Source organism: Delphinus delphis, chromosome 2, assembly GCF_949987515.2.
Source record: "Delphinus delphis chromosome 2, mDelDel1.2, whole genome shotgun sequence".
In the NCBI taxonomy this organism is placed as follows: domain Eukaryota; kingdom Metazoa; phylum Chordata; class Mammalia; order Artiodactyla; family Delphinidae; genus Delphinus; species Delphinus delphis.
The window spans coordinates 175,861,840-175,881,316 of record NC_082684.1 but is presented as its reverse complement, the minus strand read 5'-3'; the positions used below and the strand labels follow the sequence as shown (position 1 = coordinate 175,881,316).

At 46.4% G+C, this 19,477-nt stretch overlaps 1 protein-coding gene and 1 long non-coding RNA gene across 6 annotated transcripts in view; one reads left to right on the top strand and one right to left on the bottom strand.

The window, feature by feature from the left end:
* SVIL (supervillin) overlaps positions 1 to 9,568 on the top strand; it is a 235,164-nt gene extending 225,596 nt beyond the window's left edge. For all 5 annotated transcript variants that reach the window (XM_060006356.1, XM_060006359.1, XM_060006358.1 and 2 more), the window contains 6 exons: positions 246 to 379; positions 3,337 to 3,492; positions 5,000 to 5,143; positions 6,413 to 6,537; positions 8,334 to 8,489; positions 8,585 to 9,568. In XM_060006356.1, coding sequence (XP_059862339.1) covers positions 246 to 379; positions 3,337 to 3,492; positions 5,000 to 5,143; positions 6,413 to 6,537; positions 8,334 to 8,489; positions 8,585 to 8,671 — 802 coding nt within the window. In that variant the 3' untranslated portion in view covers positions 8,672 to 9,568. The remainder of the gene's footprint in view (positions 1 to 245; positions 380 to 3,336; positions 3,493 to 4,999; positions 5,144 to 6,412; positions 6,538 to 8,333; positions 8,490 to 8,584) is intronic.
* LOC132421138 (uncharacterized) lies at positions 5,582 to 6,816 on the bottom strand. Its single transcript, XR_009518509.1, has 3 exons — positions 6,600 to 6,816; positions 6,448 to 6,497; positions 5,582 to 5,799 (listed from the first exon to the last, which is right to left on the bottom strand). It is a non-coding gene; the product is annotated as an uncharacterized lncRNA (long non-coding RNA).
* Positions 9,569 to 19,477: the final 9,909 nt, after the last annotated feature.

Here is a 19,477-nt window from a genome sequence, read left to right as displayed (position 1 = left end):
TGCAAAACACTGACTGTTTTCATCACGGCTTCTCTGTAATCCGACGTTCCTCTCTAAGGGCCAAGCCGACCCCTCCCTGCTGCACACACTCAGGTACCACAGAGCGTGTTTTTATTCATTACAAGAATTGCTCTAGTTAGAAAGTAGGAGCGAGCTGGTGAACCGACCTGCAGATTTAGCAGGGATCTAATTTTGTGCCGCCCTCACTTCTGGGCCTGATACAAACTCTCGGACTCTCTGTGCAGATGTCCCCTGGAGGCCGGGCTGCACAGTAGCAGCAAAGTGACAATTCACGAGTGTGACGAAGGGTCGGAGCCCCTGGGATTCTGGGACGCTCTGGGGAGGAGAGACCGGAAGGCCTACGACTGCATGCTCCAAGGTAACCCCCGGCGCCCCGGCTCACTCAGTGCGCGCTTACGCACACGTGTTCTGTACAGCACACCGGGAGCTACACCCAGGCCGACTCCTCTGGGGCCAACAAGGAGGCTAAATAATGCTTATGACTGATCATGATGCCAAGGAAAAGCTGTGTGTGTCAGAAAAGAGGTACAGGTGACAGAGGTGGAGAGTTAAAAAGAAAGATTTCTTCCTCCAGGAAGAAATCACACAGGGCTCCATGGAAGTCAGCACTTACCGGAGCCTTGGAGGTGTAGCCTTGGTGGCTTGGAGAGAAGTGAAGGAGGGGGGAGAATTCCAGGAAGCGAGCTGAGCACAGCCTGAAGCTCTGGAACAAGACGCTTTCGGTGCAGCCGGCATCTGGGGTGCAGGGAAATAGTGGGGTTTAAGTGAGAGAGTGGGTCGGTCTTGTGTTTAAATACACAAGATACAGGTCGACATACGTGCAGAATAACGTCAGAAAAAGGCGAGCCAGGCCCTGTCTAAACACCTGCTGGATGTTCCCTCGCTCAGTGCTCACAACCCAACAAGCTGCCCTGGTCCCCGATGGGGAAACTGAGGCCTGGGGTGGTTAACCAGCTCGCCCGGGTTGGATAACAGTGGGATGTCCTCATGACCACACCACCGTACTGCCTCTCAGCTTTTACAAACTTTTACCTAGGTTTTTAAAGTACAGTTGACCCTTGAACAACATGGGGGTTAAGGGCCAACCTCGCATGCACACACACACACACACAGCCGAAAATCCACGTGTAACTTGTAACTCCCACCAAACTTCTCTACTCACAGCCCACTGCTGACCAAGAACCTTACCGAGAACATAGAGAGTTAACACACAGTTTGTAGGTTATATGTATTAAATACCGTAATTCTTACCATAAAGTACGCTGGAGAAAAGAAGATGTTATTAAGACAATCATAAGGAAGAGAAATTACATTTACTGTATCGTATTTATCGATACCGTAAATTTACATCATCTGTTTATGAAATGAATCATTTGTCAGTACCTACATCAATATTCTCTTAGATGATACAAAACACTATAGATGTTATATGTATTACTAACACTAGACATCAAAAGTGAAGAGATATACATATGTTCCCATATCTCTTCCCTCTATGTATATGTATAACTGATTCACTTTGTTATAAAGCAGAAACACACCATTGTAAAGCAATTATACTCCAATAAAGATGTTAAACAAAAAAAAAGATAACGTGAAAAAGAAATTCCTATATACAGGTATAACGAAGAAGCAGCGATATGATTACTTTACAGTCAGCTAGTGTCATGATACAATTGCTTCACAGCAGCCCAGCCTATACACTATGAACAGTTATGAAATTTTGATGGCAGTGTTACAGTCCTCTTCGTACTAAAGTATTGGAAACATTGTCACATTTTTATAAAAATCACTCACCCGTGATGATAGGCTGATACACAGCTTCCCCAATTAGAGAGAGGCATACTGTACGGTAATGTAATTCTCTGAAAGCGAAGCTATAAAACAGTAAGAAAACTAACACATTTTATTTCAACTATCACCTCATGCCTACGTAAGGACAGGCTAGTATCTACATATATTTGATGCATTCATGACATACCTACATTTTCTTACTTTTTTCAATATTTCTAGGCTATTCGGTCTGCAGGTTTTTTTCAGTGTCACACATCTCCAAAGAATTTTTCCAATATATTTGTTGAAAAATCTCCATGTATTAAGTGGACCTGTGTGTGCAGTTCAAACCTGTGTTGTTCAGGGGTTAACTGTACTGCATGTTGATGATGGGAAATGTTTGAAGTTCAGGGGTTAACTGTACTGCATGTTGATGATGGGAAATGTTTGAAGTTCAGGGGTTAACTGTACTGCATGTTGATGATGGGAAATGTTTGAAAGTACAAAGAAATTAAGGAAGAAAATATGATCCTTATAATGACATCTTTCAAAAGATGTGAACCAGAATTAACATTTCTTTATGCAATAAATACTTATTTTTTAAAATAAAATTTGGATAGCATTCTTTATACACACTGTTTTGCAACCTGCTTTTTCCCCTTAATTTATTATGAACAATTTCCCAAATCCTATTTTAATATTTAGACTTTTAATGGCTGCAGGGTATTTCATGAGTATATCTGCGACTCTCTACTTAGCCTGTGTCCTATAGTTGGAGAGCTGAGTTCTTTCCAGTTTTCCTCCAACGATAATAAAGTTACAAATAATTTTCAAAAGAATCATCTGCATTCATTTCTAGTTAAGGTAAATTCCTAGACATGGATCTCCTTTGCTGAAGTTAGTATAAAAGCCTTACAGTTACAGATCAGCAAATGTCCCCAGAACACTGGCACCAAATTCCACTCTCACCAGCAATTTACAGATGTGTACGTTTCACAGCACAATCATACAGTTTATTACTTTTTCCTGTTTGCCAAGATTGACGGTAGAAATTACTATCTAAACACTGTTATAACCTAATGTTTTAAATTAGAATGTTAAATGCTTTCTATATCTATGTATTTTTTAGCCATTCGTACTTCCGTTTAGGTGAATGTTTTCTTTGTGCCTTCACATTTTTTAGATATGTATTGTTTCATTATTATCTTCCTTTATAGACTACTAAGGATATTAACAGGTTTCCATATTTCCCATTTTGTCACTTCCCTTTTAGTTTTCTTTGGTTGGGGGTGCTTTTTGTATAATGTGATTTTTCATTTTTATGTTGTTAATGCATAAATCTCTTCTCCTTGAATTACACTTCTTTCGTAATTATGATTAAAAAGGCCTTCCCCACCTCCAAGCTCAGATAAACCTCACCTCTTTTTACACCTTACAATGCTTTGATCATTTCACGTCTAACAAACGTTAATTCTCCAATCCACCTGGAATTTACTTTGGTGCCTATTTTGTCTTTAGCTTTTGTTCTCTTTTCTTTCAAAGATCCTGGAAATTTTAACTTCACACCCCGCCTGTTCATCCTCAGTAGCTCCTCTGGCGACTTCTCAGCCACCGAGTTCATGTATCCAGCCCGAGACCCCTCTGTGGTCAATTCTATGCCCTTCCTGCAGGAAGACCTGTACAGCGCCCCGCAACCAGGTATGGCCCACAGAAGGGGGTAGTCGTGCTGAGCCAGCAGAAGGCACGCCTTCCAAAAGGCTTTTTACTTTTGCATCTGGTAAGCAGTTTTTAATTTGCCAAGTACACTTAATATTATCTCACTTAATCTTTATATTATCTCATTTAATCCTCACACCTCCCCCCCAAAGGAAGTTGACATCAATCACATATTATAGTGTAAAACACTGACCCTCAGTTACTCAACTCACCCAAATTCGTCAGTTAAGAGTAGGTTGAGTGCAGCTGTGTCACGCATGAGTCTCTGCTGTTCTCTCAGCCTTCCCTCCAGCTTGCTGCTTCATGGTCTCCATGTAGCTGCCCCTGCTCCAGCCATCATGTTTCTGTTCAAAGCAGAAGGAAGAGTAGAGAAAAGGGCAATAATGATGGCCATGTCTCTCTCTTACCAGATAAAGCAAAAGCTTTCCCAGAAGCCCCCAGCAGACTTCCGTTTACATCCCCCTGGCCAGAGCTCTGTCCCATGGCCACACCCCAGCTGCAAGGGAACCTTGCAAGAGTCCAAGGAGCAGGGGGTTGGGAGTATCTGTGGAGTGAGCCAAAGAGCAGTGTCTGACATGCTGCACAGCAGGGCCAAGGCCCATGTCTTCTGATTCCAAGGTCAGGGCTGTATCCACGTGACTGCCACCTCGAGGCAGAAGCTGTACGCTCTTGTCGTGGCACAGTCACAGAGACCAGGCGGTAGAGACAGTTGAGGCTGAGGTCGGCCGCCCTGGCCTCACGTCATCTCTGCTCTCATATTACAAGAGCCTGGAGCGGCACCAGGAACTTCCCGGACCCTGGCAGCCGCGGTCACCACCTTAAAACCTCGACGGTGCACGTGGTCACAGGGTCATACTGGGGAACTATCAGCCAGTGTCTGAAAAGGGGCTGCTACCCACCTCTCCGTCCTGCGGCTCGGGGGGGCAGCCTCCGCCGGGCTTTTCAGGCATGTGATTATCACAGAATTCTGAGATGCAGGCTAGGAAAGGACTCAGGCGAGCTGGGCTGGCGGGTGTGAGAGCCCTTGACCACGTGGAAGAGTCAGGCTGAGGGTCTGCTGAAGGGAAAAGGGAGCAACACTTGATTTCCAAAGCCCATTCCTCCCTGAAAGAACCATGGACTTAGATGGCCTGCCAAGCAGTCCTACGTGGGGCATGACCACCGATGCCCCGAGGGCCAGTGTGATGTCATCTGTCCCACTCTTCGCAACCGGCCAGGACCCAGAGGGCAGCTGCAGGAGGGGCAAAGGGGGAAGGAATGGGGGGAGAGGGAGGAAAGAGCCCCCTTCATCAACGCCATCTCTCTGCCTCGAGGCATCTCCTGCTTCACCGTTCAAAGGGCCGCCAAGACATCAGGGGCACCCTCCCTGCGGCCCCGAGTTTACCTGCCAAGCGGATTCTCGCACTGACCGAGGCGGCAGGGAGGGAGGCGTCGGTTCGGTGTGGGACAGAGCCCCTGACGAGACGTCTGCTCTGCTCCGCCCTCGCAGCACTTTTCCTTGTTGACAATCACCACGAGGTGTACCTCTGGCAGGGCTGGTGGCCCGTGGAGAACAAGATCACCGGCTCCGCCCGCATCCGCTGGGCCTCGGACCGGAAGAGCGCCATGGAGACGGTGCTGCAGTACTGTCGAGGTGAGGCCGCGGCGGCGGGGGGCCCGGATACACGCTTCCCTTTCCACGGGTGCCAGCAGCCTGGACAGAGCCGGCAGACAGCCCTGAAGCCGACTGCTTTCCCTTGAGCTCTTTTGAGGCTTGTTACTTTTGAGATTAGTACATTCTCAGCTGCCACCGTGAATGAGATTTCATTTTTCTCTCTTTTTTAAATTGAAGTAGAGTTGATGTGGAATATTGTATGTTACAGGTATACAATATAGATTCACAATGTTTAAAGGCTGTACCCCATTTATAGTTATTATAGAATGTTGGCCTATACTCCCCGTGTTGTACAATATACCCTGGTGGCAGATTTTATACCTAATAGTTTGTACCTTTTAACCCACTCCCCCTATATGCCCCCCCCTTCAACAAACTAGTGAATATCATTTTTCTCTTTTATATTATGAGGCCGACTAACCTGTCACCCTCGAGGTTAACGGCTGAGTTGTGGGATGCCTGGCCTGGTTAAAACCCTTCTGCACTGAGGATCGATCATGCTGGGGGACACCAGGCCCCATCCGCACACTGTCCACACCCAGTGTCAGCCCCGTCGGAGAGGAGAGAGCACCCCCAAGCGGGCTGGAAGGCCAATGGCAACCTTCTGCCATCTGTTGCTCTGTTCAGTGTTTTACCTAAAAAGAAAGATCTGTAGTCAATTCATGGCTTTCCTACTACGCCATCCACCTGAAACGTCTGTTCTCTTACATAAAACGAAGGTGCCAGTGATTAATTTCTTACCTGAATTTTTAAGAGTTCATTGATTAGTATTGCTGAATGTATACAGCTGATTTTCTCTTGGAAAGCTCTTTCATAAAAAATAACTTAATAAACTTCCCACCAAATGTTTAAGCTAAAGTAGCTTCTAAAATGCTGCCACTAGCTGGTAATTCACACCGAACTCAAGGCTGGGTTAGGCAATCAGAGGAATACTTCACAGGTGAGTCCAGGAGGGACGCTCCCACCCAGACGCCACAGAGGGAGGCTTGCTCTTCTCCCATCCAGGGACCCAGAAGTGTTCTGTTGGGTTCAGGAAGTTCAAAGTCAGGTCGATCCCATGCAATTTCATGCACAGTCACATGCATGAAATTAACATTTTTGGTAAACATCATGGCGGGGAGGGGCTATAAACTCATAACTTCCATTTTAACCCTTAAGAGATGCAAACAGGGCAAAAATTACAGGGGAAAAGCCAGGGCCATCGGGGCCACGCTGGCTCTGTGACATCTGCCTTCTGTGTGACCGCAGGAAAAAACCTCAAGAAGCCGCCCCCCAAGTCTTACCTCATCCATGCCGGTCTGGAGCCCCTGACCTTCACCAACATGTTTCCCAGCTGGGAGCACAGAGAAGACATTGCAGAAATCACAGAAATGGTGAGCACGCCCCTTCCCTGTCCAGGGGGCCCCCTGCCTTTCGGACTGTGGGAGGATCTCACCTGGGAGAAGCAGCCAATTGCATTTCACGTGGGAACACGTTTCCTTGGTCACAACACGTTCACCAGTCTCCGCAGAATCAGCTCAGGAAGAGGAAGGGCCTGAGGAGAAGTCAGTGGAAGTATTTTGGTAATCTGCACACGGCTTAGTTCAAACACTTGAACGCAAAGGTGAATTTAATTCATTTGGAGCAGCCGTCCCTCCCTCCCGTCAGCTAAAGATCCGCTGCCTCTCCAAGTCCACATAAGGCACCGCAAAAGCGCCCCGGGCCTCAGACCCTAACCTTGGGTCAGAGGGGACGCGAGAGAAGCCCGTGGGGAAGTCCCTGCTCAGCTGCGTCAGGGAGTGGAGGTGGTGAGCCCGTCCTGAGGGGTACGCAGCTCATTATGAGCCAGAGCGGTACCCTTTCCAACTGCACCGAAAAGAGGACGCTTACTGCCGCTATGTGGAATTTCTCAGTGTCTGAGCTTCGAACGCTGCTTGCAGTAGCAATCCCAAGGGCGTTTTTGGTGTCGTGGGAGACAGGTTTGTTCCGTTCGGGCTTTCTCACTGTGTAGGAGGAGGGCCACTTCCCTGGCAGAGATGACGTGGAGGGGTATTTGATAGGAGGTCTGGGTAAGTTTAAACAAACAGCAAATGTGTGCCGCTTCTCGACCACGGAGAGGGCCTGCTTCATCTCTGCTGGTGACCCTAAGCTCACTCCCTGGAGCCCCGTGGACTTGACCTTCACAGATGGGGGCTCAGGCCGCCTGGGAGCCGACAGGCATGGCAAGGTGGCTCTATCCATGATGAACGTGTGACCCAGGACACCTCAGAGCTCTAGGGGTTACGAGCCCCGTTGCTGCGGTCCAAGTTCAATTACATGAATCACTGCCATTGTCCCGTGTGCCCTGCAGACCCCCGGGGGCTGGCCGGGGGGCTCTGGGGAGTCCTGTACAGCCTGCAGGCCATCGGCCAGTCTGCCGTCGGGCAAGTCGTGATGAGAATTCACTAAGGGCCGCTCTGTGCCAGGCACTGCTCCGAACACCGCACTTAGCTTCTCCTTTAATTTTCACAACAGTCCACTAAGATCCAGCTGCTTCTTATCCCATTTCACTGGCGAACTAGCCGAGGCGTGGGCACTCGGAGAAGCTCGCCCGATCTCTGACGCGTTCCCTCCGCCACTCGCCCCCGATCCCTGGTCTGTGTGCAGCTGAATTCACATCATTCCCCACACACACGTCCACCCAAAGGAGGTAGCCCACTGCGGGGGTCCCAGGTTTAACAGAGGAAGATCGTTCACCCGGAATAACCTGTTCAGATGAAATGCACACAGTGGTTTAAAAGCAAGAGACCTCAATTCAGCCCCAGCTTATTCTAGATGCATTTTCTTACCTCCTTTTTCTATTGAGGATGAAGAGATGGGGTCTGAGGGGGTGGAGGAGGGTAATTCCTTTTAAGGTTAACCGTTTTTAAATATTTGTAAACAAGTTCCATTATTTGCATGCTTCCAGCGTTTCAGCTTCACATTTAATCATCTTCTGGATAATTCACTCGTGTGACAGTCCCTAAACTTTTCCCTGATGTATCTGAAATGCCGTGCAGGGTGAGATGGCATCTCAGAGCCTCATCTCCCTGAGCGGGGTCTCCAGGCTGCGGTGCAGATGGGCCAGGGGGGCATGTTTTCAGGCACATGATGAAACGTGTTCAGATGTGGGACACGGAGGTCCCCCTCTCTGCCCCCTCCTCTTCTCCAGGACACGGAAGTTTCAAATCAGATCACCCTGGTGGAGGATGTCTTAGCCAAGCTGTGCAAAACCATCTACCCGCTGGCCGACCTCCTAGCCAGGCCCCTGCCCGAGGGCGTGGACCCTCTGAAGCTGGAGATTTACCTCACCGACGAGGATTTCGAGGTAAGCGCTTCTTCGGGTGGGACAGCATTTGAACACAGCATGCGTGGCTTGTCGGAGGGTCCTTTCACTCGGGGCGTTTCTTTCCCTCCTTCCAGTTTGCACTAGACATGACCCGCGACGAATACAACGCACTGCCTGCCTGGAAGCAGGTGAACCTGAAGAAAGCAAAAGGTCTGTTCTGAGTCATGAGATGCTGGAGGAACCTCTGTTGTCACTTTCAATACTGTTGGACCAGGAAAATGGATGTGTTGTTTTTGGAAGCGGGGTATGGCTAGTCCTTTAAAAAATATTTTTACATCTGCGTTTTCGAAACCTGAAGCGATCAGCTCTCCTGCTTGTTTGGGAGTTGTGTATTTTGTAAATGTTCCAGAAAACTCTGGAAACACACCTTCCACGATTGAGCAGACGATGTTTATAAGGCATCCGCATCTCCACGTGCGCTCACGCAGGGGGTCCTCAGCGAAGGCCACGGCACTGCCCTCCTGGTCCTGCTAAGCGCTGCCTGTTATTATTATTACTTTTTAAGCGGTTCCCTTTATAAATTGTTATTTTGATAGTTTGTGGATTCTAAATATATATATATTTATATAAACACCGTATAAATCAAATATGTATTTAACAAAGCAATATGTATTCATTCACTTTTAAGGGGTTTTTTTTGGTGTCAAAATAATATTAAAAGGTAGTTGCTTCTGTTGAATTAGTTCTGCCACCAACGCATACCTTCACCCACGTTCAGAGGCGCCTCCTTCAGCGTTAAGTCGGACTCGTTCTGAGTGCTGCTTCCGGTGCTAAGATGAACAAAGAATTTACACTTCCAGGCACAGGCTCTTAAGAATCTGTGCAAATCCACCTTTCTACCTTAATATCGCCCCCGAATGTATAGTGCCTTGTATTATGTACAGTTTATATACAGAAAAGTTTGCTCTGCATTTTTTGACGATGGTTTGGAACATCATCTACAATTTTACGCTGAAATGGTAGAAATTTTAAAAAGAATCTCAATTTCTAATACCTGTTGTAAAAATTAAATGTGTCATTCGGCGATAGAAGACTCCAAAATAAAAGCTTCAGAATAAACACGACTATGAATTGCTTAGTTCACACTGAGTTCCTTTCTGAAAAATATTTTTTTGTAAATGTTAACCTAGTACCAATATGCCACGATTCAGTATTAACTGCCGTAACTTTTAATTGAGCTCAGGGCAAGACGTAATACGAGGCTATGAGGCTAAATAGACAGAAATTCGGCCCGTAAAGTAAGCTGTAAGTCCTTTGCCGAAGAACATATTTTTGCAAGTCATCATTCAACAGAAGCCCTTTACCCTCAACTGTAGCTGCATCTCAAATTCAAGAGCTCAGTGCCTTTTAAAAAACATTGCAGACATAAGGCATTTAGAAAGCGTTAAAAACTCCTCACCAGGGCTTCCTTGGTGGCGCAGTGGTTGAGAGTCTACCTGCTGATGCAGGGGACACGGGTTCGTGCCCCGGTCCGGGAAGATCCCACATGCCGCGGAGCGGCTGGGCCCGTGAGCTATGGCCGCTGAGCCTGCGCGTCCGGAGCCTGTGCTCCGCAACAGGAGAGGCCACAACAGTGAGAGGCCCGCATACCGCAAAAAAAAAAAAACTCCTCACCAGCTCTTATGTTCTTAAACTCCTAGGTCCAAGGGAAAAAAATTTGAAAAAGAAACTAACACAACATTGTAAAGCAACTACACCCCAATAAAAAGAAAAAGAATATATATAACTGACTCACTTTGCTGTACACCTGAAACTAACACAACACTGTAAATCAACTGTACTTCAGTCAGTCAGTCAAACCCCAAATCCCTGGTTTTGAACAAAGACCACAGAGCCCGCTGTGAGTTACCACCACCCGCCTTGGTCTTAGTTCACACGTCGATCACAGAATTTCCTTAAACTCCGTCGCTGACTCATGAGCGCCACCCCCTCCGTGCCCCAGGACTGTGCCAGGTGAGGGGTCTCTACCTGCTCTGGCCCTACCACTTGATGACTGTGTGACATTGGGCAGGCACGGAACTATCCCACCTCGATCTCTTTAAGGAAAAGAAATCAATCCTATAACTGCCCACCTCCCAGGATTGATTCTTGGCAAGGAGGGCTAGATCCCCACTGCTACCAATGTTACCGTCATGGCAGTGGACTTAGGAAAGCAAGAGAGTTGACGTTAAGGAACACAGTCACGCACCTAGAAATGACAGGTTCGACCCAAGCAAGTAGAACCTTCCAAAGAAAAAATGTAGAAGGAAAAGTAGAGAGAGGGGTTCAGGCTGTGTGTCCCATGGGTAGTAGGCAAAGAGGAGCAGAGGGGGGCGCACAGAGCCAGGAGGACAACCAGTGAGTGTCAGAGAGGCAGGGCTGCCTGCGTCGTGACCGTCCAAGGAAGTCACCTGGATCCTTAGACGCACAGAAAGTAACCAGGGCTGTGATGAGAACTTCCAGAGGACAGCCTGCTGTAGGTGTGATGAATAACACAGTCATCGGCAATACCCATTACCCCAAACTGTCCCAAATGCTTTAAAACCGCGTACATCCACTGGTACTAAACACTGTCCCCCAGCGCTGTGCTCTGCCTCTCGCCTCTTCTCTGTAAACAGGGAACCCTGTCTTGCATTTCATAAGTACTTCTCGCCTCTTTTCTTGAGCTGTTCCCAGCTCTCTCTCTGGCCTGCAGGACTAGATCCTCTCGTATGTGGCTCTGTGATCCTTTTCCCTTCGTAGCAGGACATGACCTTTGCATCCTGGGAAAGGACCCCACCTGAACATATGACATGCTAAATCTCAACAACTCAACCCCCTGGGCTGCACCCCTTCTCCAGTGCCACTCCAAGGCAAACCATCTGGGGAATTTTTTTTTTTTTTTTTTTTGGCGGTACGCGGGCCTCTCACTGTTGTGGCCTCTCCTGCTCCCTCTCCAGAGCCTCAGAACACACGTGACATCTTGTCTCCACCCAGATATCCGTTCCCCTCTTTAAAAGTCCTTGAGTTCAAAAGCAGCAAATGAAGAAAACACCAACCGTTTTTAATAAAAATTCCCGCAGAAATACAAGCAGGTTCCAAAGGACAGGCGCCATTGCCCCAATGTGTCCTTCTCGGGCTGTGCCCGGGTCAGGGTCAGGGTCAAAGACTGCGCAGGAGCCCACTTCATTCTCTCCTTATTTTAAAACTTCAGCCCCCCCTTGTGGCAGAGCTCCCATTCTGGTAGAAGGAGATGCACCCCAGAAACAGCTTGAGAACCCGTTTTGGCCCTTCGCTTCTGTTCTTCTTGCCTTCTGATTATAAAAGTAACACTGTCTGGGCTTCCCTGGTGGCGCAGTGGCTGAGAGTCCGCCTGCCGATGCAGGGGACGCGGGTTTGTGCCCCGGTCCGGGAAGATCCCACATGCCGCGGAGCGGCTGGGCCCGTGAGCCATGGCCGCTGAGCCTGCGCGTCCGGAGCCTGTGCTCTGCAGCGGGAGAGGCCACAACAGTGAGAGGCCCGCGTACCACAAAAAAAAAAAGAAAAAGTAACACTGTCTACACAGAGACTTGTAGTACACAAATGTTCACGGCAGCATCACTGATAATAACCCAAACCTGTAAACAGCCCACCTGTCCACTGGCTGAGAAACAGATAGACAAAACGTGGTACATCCACACAATGAAATACTATCCAACAGCAAAGTGAACAAAGCACTGATCCACACGGCAACATGCATGGACTCAGAAACATCGTCATTCAAGGACTGGGAGCTGGGGATTAGCAGACGCAAACTATTATCTATAGGATGGATAAACAACAAGGTCCAACTTATAGCACAGGGAACTATATTCAATATCCTGAGATAAACCATCATGGAAAAGAAAACGAAAAAGTATATGTATAACTGAATCATTTTGCTGTACAGCATAAATTAACAAAACAAAAAGACCACTCACAGAATACGAGAAAATAGTTGCAAATGAAGCGACCAACGGGATTAATCACCAAGATACACAGATAGCTCATACAGCTCTATGTCAAAAAAATTAACAGAGGGGACCTTGAAGATGGAGGAAGAGTAAGACGCGGAGATCACCTTCCTCCCCACAGATACACCAGAAATACATCTACACGTGGAACAACTCCTACAGAACACCTGCTGAACGCTGGCAGAAGACCTCAGACCTCCCAAAAGGCAAGAAACTCCCCACGTACCTGGGTAGGGCAAAAGAAAAAAGAAAAAACAGGGACAAAAGAATAGGGACGGCACCTGCACCAGTGGGAGGGAGCTGTGAAGGAGGAAAAGTGTCCACACACTAGGAGCCCCTTCGCGGGCGGAGACTGCGGGGGGCGGAACGGGGAAGCTTCGAAGCCGCGGAGGAGAGCACAGCCACAGGGGTGCGGAGGACAAAGCGGGGAGATTCCCGCACAGAGGATCGGCGCCGACCGGCACTCACCAGCCCGAGAGGCTTGTCTGCTCCCCCGCCGGGGCGGGCGGGGCTGGGAGCTGAGGCTCGGGCTTCGGTCGCAGCGCAGGGAGAGGACTGGGGTTGGCGGCGTGAACACAGCCTGAAGGGGTTAGTGCACCACAGCTGGCCGGGAGGGAGTCCGGGGAAAAGTCTGCACCTGCCGAAGAGGCAAGAGACTTTTCCTCCCTCTTTGTTTCCTGGTGCGCGAGGAGAGGGGATTAAGAGCGCTGCTTAAAGGAGCTCCAGAGACGGGCACGAGCCGCGGCTAAAAGCGCGGACCCCAGAGACGGGCGGGAGACGCTAAGGCCGCTGCTGCCGCCACCAGGAAGCCTGTGTGCGAGCACAGGTCACTCTCCACACCCCCCTTCCGGGGAGCCTGTGCAGCCCGCCACTGCCAGGGTCCCGGGATCCAGGGACAACTTCCCCGGGAGAACGCACCACGCGCCTCAGGCTGGTGCAACGTCACGCCAGCCTCAGCCGCCGCAGGCCCGCCCCGCCCTCCGTGCCCCTCCCTCCCCCCCGGCCTGAGTGAGCCAGAGCCCCCGAATCAGCGACTCCTTTAACCCCGTCCTGTCTCAGCGAAGAACAGACGCCCTCCAGCGACCTACACGCAGTGGCGGGTCCAAATCCAAAGCTGAGCCCCTGGGAGCTGTGCGAACAAAGAAGAGAAAGGGAAATCTCTCCCGGCAGCCCCTGGAGCAGCGGATTAAAGCTCCACCATCAACTTGATGTACCTGCATCTGTGGAATACATGAATAGACAACGAGTCATCCCAAATTAAGGAGGTGGGCTTCGAGAGCAAGATCTATGATTTTTTTCCCCTTTTCCTCTTTTCGTGAGTGTGTATGCTTCTGTGTGAGATCTTGTCTGTATAGTCTTGCTTCCACCATTTTGTCCTAGGGTTCTATCCGTCCATGGTGTTTTTTAAAAAATTTTTTTCTTAATAATCAATTTTAATTTTAATAACGTTATTATACTTTACCTTCGTTGTTTCTTTCTTTCTTTCTTTCCTTCCTTCCTTCCCTCCTTTAGACAACGAATCATCCCAAATTGAGGAGGTGGTCTCTGACAGCAAGATTTATGATTTTTCCCCATTTACCTCTTTTGGTGAGGGTGTATGTGCATGCTTCTGTGTAAGATTTTGTCTGTATAGCTTTGCTTCCAACATTTGTCCTAAGGTTCTATCCGTCCCTTTTTTTTTTTCTAAATAAGAATTTTTAAATTCAATAACTTTATTATACTTTATTTTATTTTTACTGTATCTTCTTTCTTTCTTTTTTCCTTCTTTCCCTCCTTCCTTCCTTCCTCCCTCCCTCCTTTCTTTCCTTCTTGCCTTCTTTCCTTCTTTGCTTCTTTCTTTCTTTCTTCCTTCCTTCCTACCCTCCTTTCCTTCTTTCTTTCCTCATACTTCTACTAATTCCCTCTACTTTTTCTCCCTTTTATTCTGAGCCGTGTGGATGAAAAGCTCTTGGTGCTCCAGCCAGGAGGCAGGGCTCTGCCTCTGAGGTAGGAGAGCCAACTTCAGGACACTGGTCAACAAGAGACCTCCTAGCTCCACATAATATCAAACGGCGAAAATCTCCCAGAGACCTCCATCTTAACACCAGCACCCAGCTTCACTCAACGACCAGCAAGCCACAGTGCTGGACAACCTATGCCAAACAACTAGCAAAACAGGAACACAACCCCACCTATTAGCAGAGAGGCTGCCTAAAATCATAATAAGGCCACAGACACCCCAAAACACACCACCAGACGTGAACCTGCCCACTAGAGAGACAAGATCCAGCCTCATCCACCACAACACAGGCACTAGTCCCCTCCACCAGGAAGCCTACACAACCCACTGAACCAACCTTAGCCACTGGAGACAGACATCAAAAACAGCAGGAACTACGAACCTGCAGCCTGCAAAAAGGAGACCCCAAACACAGTAAGATAAGCAAAATGAGAAGACAGAGAAACACACAGCAGATAAAGGAGCAAGATAAAAATGCACCAGACCTAACAAATGAAGAGGAAATAGGCAGTCTACCTGAAAAAGAATTCAGAATAATGATAGTAAGGATGATCCAAAATCTTGGAGATAGAATGGACAAAACGCAAGAATCAGTTAACAAGGACCTAGAAGAACTAAAGATGAAACAATCAACGATGAACAACACAATAAATGAAATTAAAAGTACTCTAGATGGCATCAATAGCAGAATAACTGAGGCAGAAGAACGGATAAGTGACCTGGAAGATAAAATAGTGGAAATAACTACTGCAGAGCAGAATAAAGAAAAAAGAATGAAAAGAACTGAGGACAGTCTCAGAGACCTCTGGGACAACATTAAATGCACCAACATTCGAATTATAGGGGTTCCAGAAGAAGAAGAGAAAAAGAAAGGGACTGAGAAAATATTTGAAGAGATTATAGTTGAAAACTTCCCTAATATGGGAAAGGAAATAGTTAATCAAGTCCAGGAAGTACAGAGAGTCCCATACAGCATAACTCCAAGGAGAAATACGCCAAGACACATATTAATCAAACTGTCAAAAATTAAATACAAAGAAAGCATATTAAAAGCAGCAAGGGAAAAACAACAAATAACACATAAGGGAATCCCCATAAGGTTAACAGCTGATCTCTCAGCAGAAACCCTACAAGCCAGAAGGGAGTGGCAGGACATACTGAAAGTGATGAAGGAGAAAAACCTGCAGCCAAGACTACTCTACCCAGCAAGGATCTCATTCAGATTTGATGGAGAAATTAAAACCTTTACAGACAAGCAAAAGCTGAGAGAGTTCAGCACCACCAAACCAGCTTTACAACAAATGCTAAAGGATCTTCTCTAGGCAAGAAACACAAGAGAAGGAAAAGACCTATAATAACGAACCCAAAACAATTTAGAAAATGGGAATAGGAACATACATATCAATAATTACCTTAAATGTAAATGGACTAAATGCTCCCACCAAAAGACACAGATTGGCTGAATGGATACAAAAACAAGACCCTTATAAATGCTGTCTACAAGAGACCCACTTCAGACCTAGAGACACATACAGACTGAAAGTAAGGGGATGGAAAAAGATATTCCATGCAAATGGAAACCAAAAGAAAGCTGGAGTAGCAATTCTCATATCAGACAAAATAGACTTTAAAATAAGGACTATTAAAAGAGACAAAGAAGGACACTACATAATGATCAAGGGATCGATCCAAGAAGAAGATATAACAATTGTAAATATTTATGCACCCAACATAGGAGCACCTCAATACATAAGGAAAATACTAACAGCCATAAAAGGGGAAATCGACAGTAACACATTCATCGTAGGGGACTTTAACACCCCACTTTCACCAATGGACAGATCATCCAAAATGAAAATAAATAAGGAAACACAAGCTTTAAATGATACATTAAACAAGATGGACTTAATTGATATTTATAGGACACTCCATCCAAAATCAACAGAATACACATTTTTCTCAAGTGCTCATGGAACATTCTCCAGGATAGATCATATCTTAGGTCACAAATCAAGCCTTGGTAAATTTAAAAAAATTGAAATTGTATCAAGTATCCTTTCTGACCACAACGCCATGAGACTAGATATCAATTACAGGAAAAGATCTGTAAAAAATACAAACACATGGAGGCTAAACAATACACTACTTAATAATGAAGTGATCACTGAAGAAATCAAAGAGGAAATCAAAAAATACCTAGAAACAAATGACAATGGAGACACAACGACCCAAAACTTGTGGGATGCAGCAAAAGCAGTTCTAAGGGGGAAGTTTATAGCAATACAAGCCCACCTTAAGAAGCAGGAAACATCTAGAATAAACAACCTAACCTTGCACCTCAAGCAATTAGAGAAAGAAGAACAAAAAAACCCCAAAGCTAGCAGAAGGAAAGAAATCATAAAAATCAGATCAGAAATAAATGAAAAAGAAATGAAGGAAACAATAGCAAAGATCAATAAAACTAAAAGCTGGTTCTTTGAGAAGATAAACAAAATAGATAAACCACTAGCCAGACTCATCAAGAAAAAAAGGGAGAAGACTCAAATCAACAGAATTAGAAATGAAAAAGGAGAATTAACAACTGACACTGCAGAAATAAAAGAGATCATGAGAGATTACTACAAGCAACTCTATGCCAATAAAATGGACAATCTGGAAGAAATGGACAAATTCTTAGAAATGCACAACCTGCCAAGACTGAATCAGGAAGAAATAGAAAATATGAACAGACCAATCACAAGCACTGAAATTGAAACTGTGATTAAAAATCTTCCAACAAAGAAAAGTCCAGGACCAGATGGCTTCACAGGCGAATTCTATCAAACATTTAGAGAAGAGCTAACACCTATCCTTCTCAAACTCTTCCAAAATATAGCAGAGGGAGGAACACTCCCAAACTCCTTCTACGAGGCCACCATCACCTTGATACCAAAACCAGACAAGGATGTCACAAAGAAAGAAAACTATAGGCCAATATCACTGATGAACATAGATGCAAAAATCCTCAACAAAATACTAGCAAACAGAATCCAACAGCACATTAAAAGGATCATACACCATGATCAAGTGGGGTTTATTCCAGGAATGCAAGGATTCTTCAATATACGCAAATCTATCAATGTGATAAACCATATTAACAAATTGAAGGAGAAAAACCATATGATCATCTCAATAGATGCAGAGAAAGCTTTTGACAAAATTCAACACCCATTTATGATAAAAACCCTGCAGAAAGTAGGCATAGAGGGAACTTTCCTCAACATAATAAAGGCCATATATGACAAGCCCACAGCAAATGCCGAGGACCAGCCCCAGCTGAACAGGATTCACCCAAAGGAGAAGACGGAGTCGGCGTGGACAGGACTCAGTACACCTCTTCTTGGATGCAAGGATCTGACAAATTTATTTTCAAGATTCCAAAAGCTTTTATACTATAAAGTGATCTCATTTTCAAATTTAACATTTTCATTTCCACGCCGAAAACTCCCCCACATAGGCCACAAAACAAAGGTGATTTACATCAGCAGATTAATCAAAACAGGTTAGGTAATTTTCCCATCGCCCAGAGTCTCTTTCTTCTCCTGTGGTTAGTCACATGTTGGTCACATCTACGTCAGGAACACTGTCTGTGGTTTCATCGTCTTCCTTAGAAAATTAGATGTTCTTGTACCTATATGTTCTTGTTCAGTCAGCCAACTATTCAAAGCACAAACTCAAACACATTATTCTTTTAACAATTGTAAATATTTATAGACTATTTTCTTCTACCTTTATAATCAAAACAAGGCACTAAATTATACAAAAAACAATTCTACTTATAAAAGGCTACCAAGTAGCCTACTCTATCTAATTTATTATGTACCCACTGTAGCATAAAACCTTCCCACCACCATACCCAAAAATTTCCTAACCTACAATAGTAATCAAAACAATCAAAACAATACACATCATTTTTTATACTTCTAAAAAACCATGGGAGCGGACATTGTACCGTAAACTCATTGATTAAACCCACTGTTGCATAAAACCTTGTCACCATACCCAGGTATTTCCCAGCATGTTTATAACTCCACTGGGAGGCCATAACTCTTGCAATTTTTCTTTTAAAGTACAAAGCTGCTGCAGAAATGTTCCCACCATTGTATTTCCCCAACAAATATAATCATTAAAGGAGCCAAAGTAGCTATAATCCTTCTCTTGGTTTTTACCCTAAATTGGGGTCTTTCCTAAACCCCTGCATTAAAACTATACATTTTTCCCAACACCAAAAGCAATCCTATAAAAATCACCTTAGGCAAAGGCAGGGAAAAACACAGAGAAAAGCTATGGTTCACGGAGGAAATGGGAAACAGAGCCCTGCTGCGGTGGAAGAGCAGTTGCCATTGGCCAGGTCTCTGGTCTGCTACCTGGGTTCTCATCTGAGCTGGGCGTGGGAAGCGAAGCAGCCATGGGGACAAGAGACCTCTCTCAAAAGGGGTGAGGGTTCAGGCTCCTGCAAAGTTGGGGGGGTGAGGGTCTATGCCCCACCTCTGTTGGCCCCCAAGTTCTCTCCTGATGGCCCCTCTGCGACTGTGCCTGTCTTAGGTTGTTCCTTCCCTGAGGAATCTTACCCGTCTCTGGCTAACCAGCCATCCTCCGGGGCCAAGCAGGGAGATGTGAGGTGTGCGAGTGAGCGAGGTGCAGCGCCCCCAGAGAAGGTCAGTTTTCTGTCACCTTGGTAGCCTATGCCCCCGTGGCCTCCACGCCCAGCACCTGCCCTGGGATTCCCTCGCCAACTGGCGGGGCCCCGGCTCTGATCACATGTCTTTGGGAACCCAGGTTTCTCCTCCAGAGAGGGCCCAGCTTACAGCACTGGGCAAGAGAGGCCAATTGCACGGCACCAGCCACCAGGAGGCCTTAACCTCAGTGTGGGCAGAAAAGCCCAGGGATACCAGGCTCTTGGCTCAAAGCAACTCCATGTGTGGGGCATGATTTGGAAAAAAGCTTTGTTTTTCCATATTTATGTCTGACAGCACCAG